The sequence below is a fragment of the Kogia breviceps genome, chromosome 4 (assembly GCF_026419965.1).
Source record: "Kogia breviceps isolate mKogBre1 chromosome 4, mKogBre1 haplotype 1, whole genome shotgun sequence".
In the NCBI taxonomy this organism is placed as follows: domain Eukaryota; kingdom Metazoa; phylum Chordata; class Mammalia; order Artiodactyla; family Physeteridae; genus Kogia; species Kogia breviceps.
Genome location: NC_081313.1, coordinates 63,654,314 through 63,660,502, shown reverse-complemented (window position 1 = coordinate 63,660,502; position 6,189 = coordinate 63,654,314). Strand labels below are relative to the sequence as shown.

At 40.8% G+C, this 6,189-nt stretch overlaps 1 protein-coding gene across 1 annotated transcript; it reads left to right on the top strand.

The window, feature by feature from the left end:
* Positions 1 to 1,196: 1,196 nt before the first annotated feature.
* Positions 1,197 to 6,189, top strand: ANKRD34B (ankyrin repeat domain 34B). Its single transcript, XM_059060660.2, is given in 3 exon segments — positions 1,197 to 1,263; positions 4,625 to 5,395; positions 5,397 to 6,189. Coding segments are annotated over 2 exon segments (1,542 nt in total). The 5' UTR covers positions 1,197 to 1,263; positions 4,625 to 4,646.

Below are 6,189 nucleotides of genomic sequence, written 5' to 3'. Positions count from 1 at the left end.
ATTTATGATAAATAACTGTGCTATTTTAAGCCTCTAGGTCTTTGCACAGGAGTGTTCTCTACTTTTCCTTTCCTCCTTTTTCTGCCTGCCAAACTCTTTCGCAGTCTTCAAGGTTTAGCTCAAATGCCTGGCCTCTGTGAAGCCCCTTCTGTCCTCAAACCATTAAAGTCTGTGTGTTCTCATGACTTTAACTCATAACCAGATGCTTATACAGTAACTCTTCCAAACAGCTATGTAACCTCTTCGGGGCTAAGGCCTATACCTCTGTAGCTCAGTGCCCAGCACATATTAGGAGCTTATAGCTGTTTAACAATTGAATTAATTTCTGTGTGCATGTCTGTCATTCCCTTTTTTCTTCACTTTCTTTCTGCTCTCTTTATCTCTTCTTTCCTTTAAGAAGTCATTATATGTATTATCTATTCCAGCGGTTCCCAACCTTTTTGGCACCAGGGACCAGTTTTGTGAAAGACAATTTTTCCACGGGCCCTGGTAGGCGGGGAATGGTTTCAGGATGATTCAAGTACATTACATTTATCATGCACTTTATTTCTATTATTATTACACTGTAATATATGATGAAATAATTATACAACTCACCTAATGCAGAATCAGTGGGAGCCCTGAGCTTGTTTTCCTGCAACTAGATGGTCCCATCTGGGGGTGATGGGAGACAGTGACACCTGTAGTGTGTTGCTTATGTCCAGTCTCCTCCGTGATCTCGTTTTGGTCGCTGTCACTGCAGAAAACCCTGCTTCACAGATAGGATGCTGGAAATGGAAGCAGGCTTGTCAGTGCTTTTGTGGCAATCTCAGGATATTCCACCTTGACTTTAATCCAGAACGTATGGAGATTTGACATTGTCTCAAGCATACTTTTAAGGCCACCATCATTTGCGATCTCAAGCAGTTGATCCTCTTCAAGCTCGGACAAAGTCGATTCACCTGGCTTATTCACAAATGGGTCGCGGATCCATTCCTTCCCAGTTCGGGGGTCTTTTGTGGTTGGGAAGTAATGCTCAAACTCTTTTGAAAGCTGAGATGGGTGATTATGCACCAACTGGGAGAAAGAAGGCCCTGGCTCAGTCTCTTTCAAAATCTCTGCTAGTGTTTGAAACATGTCAAAAATCCTAATGTTCGCTTTTTACCCCCATAATTCCAGTTTGGCTTTGAATGCAGCCACTTTATCAACCAACTTGAACACAGTTGTCATTCTCCCCTGAAGTGACAGATTGAGTTCGTTGAGCAGGTTGAATACGTCACACAAGTAAGCAAGTTTTTTTAAAAACATAAATTTATTTATTTAATTTATTTATTTTTTGGCTGTGTTGGGTCTTCGTTGCTGCGCGCGGGCTTTCTCTAGTCGCGGCGAGCGGGGGCTACTCTTCATTGCGGTGCGCAGGCTTCTCATCACGGTGGCTTCTTTTTGTTTTGGAGCACGGGCTCTAGGCACACTGGCTTCCGTAGTTGTGGCACGTGGGCTCAGTAGTTGTGGCTCACGTGCTCTAGAGCGCAGGCTCAGTAGTTGTGGCGCACGGGCTTAGTTGCTCTGCAGCATGTGGGATTTTCCCAGACCAGGGCTCGAACCCGTGTCCCCTGCACTGGAAGGTGGATTCCCAACCACTGTGCCACTAGGGAAGCCCACATAAGCAAGTTTTGTGACCCATTCTGTGTCACTGAAATGTGCTGCCAGTGGTAACTGTTTTTCTAAAAGAAATCTCTGGAGCGGCTCTCATAACTCAAAAACTCTGGCCAGTGATCTACCTTTAGCAAGCCATCTCACTTCTGTGTATTAAGAAAAGACTTGTGTACTCTGAGTCCATCTCCTCAAAGAGCTGTGCAAACAGACATGAGTTAAGGGCATGTACTTTAATGTGGTTGATAATTTTAATCACATCCTGCGAAATGTTGTTAAGTTCAGGTGACATTTTTCGGCTAGCCAGCATTTCTCTAGGGATGACACAGTGCATAGACTCACATTCAGAAGCAACCTCTTTGACTCGAGTAGTGAAACCAGAAAGCCATCCAGTCATGGCAGCCTCTCTGCCCATGCATATACCAACACAAAATGACCAATTCAGTTTTCCTGATATGCAATCATTCAAAGAGTTGAATAGTTCTGCAGCTGTGGTGTTGGTTGGCAAAAAAAGTGCACATATCATGCACATCCTCCTGAAAAATATATCACACAAAAACAAGCATTGTTGCATTGTCAACATCGGTAGACTTGTCAACCTGGATTGCTTACTATGGTGACTCATTAAGCCTAACAATTGTGCCTCAGTATCCTCTGCTATTTCATCAATTCATCTAGTTATTGTGCTAGCCGAAAGAGGAACACATGCCACCTTTTGAACTGCAGCCTCTCCTAAAAGTTCATGACAAATGTCCTTAGCAGCAGGAAGGATCAACTCTTCACTAATAGTAAAGGGCTTCTTAGCTTTAGCAATGCCGTTAACCACTAAGAATGATGCTTTCAGTGCAGACAAATTTGATGAAGTGGTGGCCTTCAATAATTGCTTATGTTTTTCGTGTTCACGTTTTTTTCTTTTGAAAAAGTCCAAAGGCTTGTCTTTTAATGCAGGGTGCTTGGTCTCCATGTGGCAAAGCAGTTTTGAAGGTTTCATGGCTTCCTTGGATAGCCAGCCACATATTATACAGAGAGGGCTGGAAGAATGTGAATCACCTGTTGCAGTGAACCTGTAATTTAAGTAAGACTCTTGGTATTTTCTTTTAAATGCAGCTTTTTGTTGGCAGTCTTAAGAGTCTTCTGCTGTCTCATCATTGTGTCTTTTCCCCTTTTCAAAGAAGCTCTCCAGCAACGTTTGTTTTTTACTCATTTTGGCTAGGGTTAGCTTGCGGGGCTTACCAAAACTGACTGAGACAAGTGTGCAGTGCGGGAAAGAGGTGCCGACGGAAGTGGTAAATAAAACAATGGGCAGGCCACGTGCGGACTAAAATAAGTATCAGATTCTGACTTAAAGCCTGCCACCAGATGCAGCTTGTCACTTGCCACTCACTGATAGGGTTTTGATATGAGTCTGCAAGCAATTGATTTATTATGGTCTCTGTGCAGTCAAACCTCTCTGCTAATGATAATCTGTATGTGCAGCCGCTCCCCTGCACTAGCATCACTGCCTCAGCTCCACCTCAGATCATCAGGCATTAGATTCTCATAAGGAGTGCAACCTAGATCCCTCGCATGCACAGTTCAGAGTAGGGTTCACACTCCTATGAGAATCTAAAGCCTCCGCTCATCTGAAAGGAGGCGGAGCTCAGGCGGTAATGTGAGCGATGGGGAGCTGCTGTAAATACAGATGAAGCTTCGCTTGCTTGCCTGCCACACACCTCCTGCTGTGCGACCTGCTTCCTAACAGGCCACAGCACAGACTGGTACTGGTCTGTGGCGCGGGGATTGGCGACCTCTTATCTATTCTACTATACAATAGAAATTCATGTCCCATATTATTTTAAAAGTAAATGAGTAGAATAAATAATACTTCTTGATTTCTCAAAGCTACACAATTCAATGAAATAGATTTAAATATTATACAAACTTTTATTTGATTTTTCTCCCCAGCTCTAAAGACTGTTACAAGACTAACATTTCCTTGGCTCTTGATAAAGACATAATTCTTATTACCTAATGAAATTATCTGTTGAATAAGTTTAAATCTAAATTTTTATTTATGTATGTATGTATTTATTTATTTATTGGCCATGCCACATGACTTGTGGGATATTAGTTCCCCGACCAGGGATTGAACCCAGGCCCTCAGCAGTGAGAGCACAGAGCCCTAACCATTGGACCGCCAGGGAAATCCTGAATCTAAATTATTTAAATAAATTAAACATAAATAATTTTCAGTTTTAATGATAATAAAATGTTTTTAAATTCTATATGTCTTCGCTTGTTTCTAGCCTAGAAAACTTTTTTGGAGCAACTGTCAAAATTTAATTCAGTAGTATGTTGCTAACCCCATAACCTAGTCAGTGTACAATTTAAGTAATGGAATCAAGAAAACTGCATAATCGCATGCTCACCATTCCTATCTCAGTGTGAATTCCAGACATTATGTCAGTTATTTTAACATCTTGTAGTCCATATATTTTTCATCCTTTAAAAGAAACATCGAAATGCCCCTCAAATTGAAAATTTAGATCTTAATTGCATTATTTAACTGAAAAGCATGTTTAAGTAATTAATACTAAGAAGTTTTTTGTATTAAGCTATCATAAACATGCTCTATTTTAGTTGATTCAGTTGCACAGAATTTTGGCTTTTTTTCTTAAATTTGCATTTTAATATTATTTTAAAAATATTTTTCATGGGTGGAAACTAAGTGGATTATTTAATTGATGTGGGATTTAGAGGAGTACTAGGCTAGTGTTATGTCATAAATATTCAATGAAGATTTTGGGAAAGTAAATTTTAGTTCTAACTTCCCTAAAGGTTGTTACTATTCTAAATTTTTCAAATTTTTCTCTATATTTATTAATAACATAATCTTATTTATGTCTTCTTTATCTATACATACTTCAGAAATTAATTGTGAATAACAACATGAATGTAAATTGGGACATTGATTCAGGCTAATCTTTTATTCTTCATCTTCTTTGCTAACCAGGTATTGATTCTGACTTTTGAAGATGGATGAAGGTATAGAAATTTCCAGTGATGGAAATTCCCTGATCAAAGCAGTCCATCAGAGCCGGCTTCGCCTTACAAGACTCTTGCTGGAAGGCGGCGCCTACATTAATGAGAGCAATGACCGAGGGGAAACACCTTTAATGATTGCTTGTAAGACCAAACATGTTGACCACCAGAGTGTCAGTAAAGCCAAAATGGTTAAATACCTATTAGAAAACAATGCTGATCCCAACATACAGGACAAATCTGGGAAAACTGCTTTGATGCATGCTTGCTTAGAAAAAGCTGGTCCTGAAGTTGTTTCTTTGCTCCTAGAGAATGGGGCTGACCTCAGCTTGCAAGACCACTCTAGTTACTCGGCCCTCGTTTATGCTATAAATTCAAAAGACAGAGAGACCCTGAAAGTCCTACTTAGTGCTTGCAAGGCAAAAGGGAAAGAGGTCATTATCATAACGACAGCAAAATCGCCCTCTGGCAGGCACACTACCAAACAGTACTTAAATATGCCTCCTGTGGATATGGATGAGTGTTATTCCCCAGCCACCTGTGCCACTCCTTCAGAAATAGACTTAAAAACAGCCTCATTGCCACTATCACATTCTTCTGAAACTGAAATGACACTTTTTGCCTTTAAAGATCTGGAACCCACAGGAAGCAGTGATGCTATGGGGGACCCAAGCTCCCTCTTGAGGAAGCCTTGTGTGGCCCCTAACGCGCCCAAGCTACCTCAGGCTCCACACTGGATCAAGTCCCCCCTCATTAATGCACCAGAACAGAGTGGCCTCCTTACAAGAGGAGCTCCAGGATATTACTCCAGAGGAAGAATTATCCTACAAAACCAATGGGCTCGCACTTTCCAAGCGATTCATCACTAGGCACCAAAGTATTGATATAAAAGACACTGCACATTTGTTAAGAGCCTTTGATCAGGCCAGCTCAAGAAAGATGTCATATGAGGAAATAAATTATCAATCATTTTTTTCAGAAGGAAATCAGCAATGCATTGACATCCCAGTTGACCGGGACCCAGACTCTAACCAGACAATATTTACTTCCACCTTAAGAAGTATAATTCAAAAAAGAAACTCAGGAGCAAATCACTATAGCTCTGATTCCCAGCTCTCAGCTGGTCTCATCCCTGCAACTTTAGATGATGGCAAAACATTTATAGGAAAGAAAAAGATCCTCTCACCATCTTCTTCTTTGTTGTCAGGATCCAAAGAATTGTTGGAGAATATCCCACCAGGTCCCCTGAGCAGGAGAAATCATGCCCTTTTAGAAAGGCGTGGTTCAGGAGCTTTCCCTTTAGATCACAGCAGTACACAAACCAGACCAGGATTTCTGCCACCCTTAAATGTGAATCCTCACCCTCCCATCTCAGATATCAATGTCAGCAACAAGATTTCCAGCCTTCTTTCTTGTGGTCAAAAAATGCTTATGCCAACAGTTCCTATTTTCCCCAAAGAATTCAAAAGTAAAAAAATGTTGTTAAGGAGACAATCATTGCAAACAGAACAAATTAAGCAATTAGTTAATTTTTAA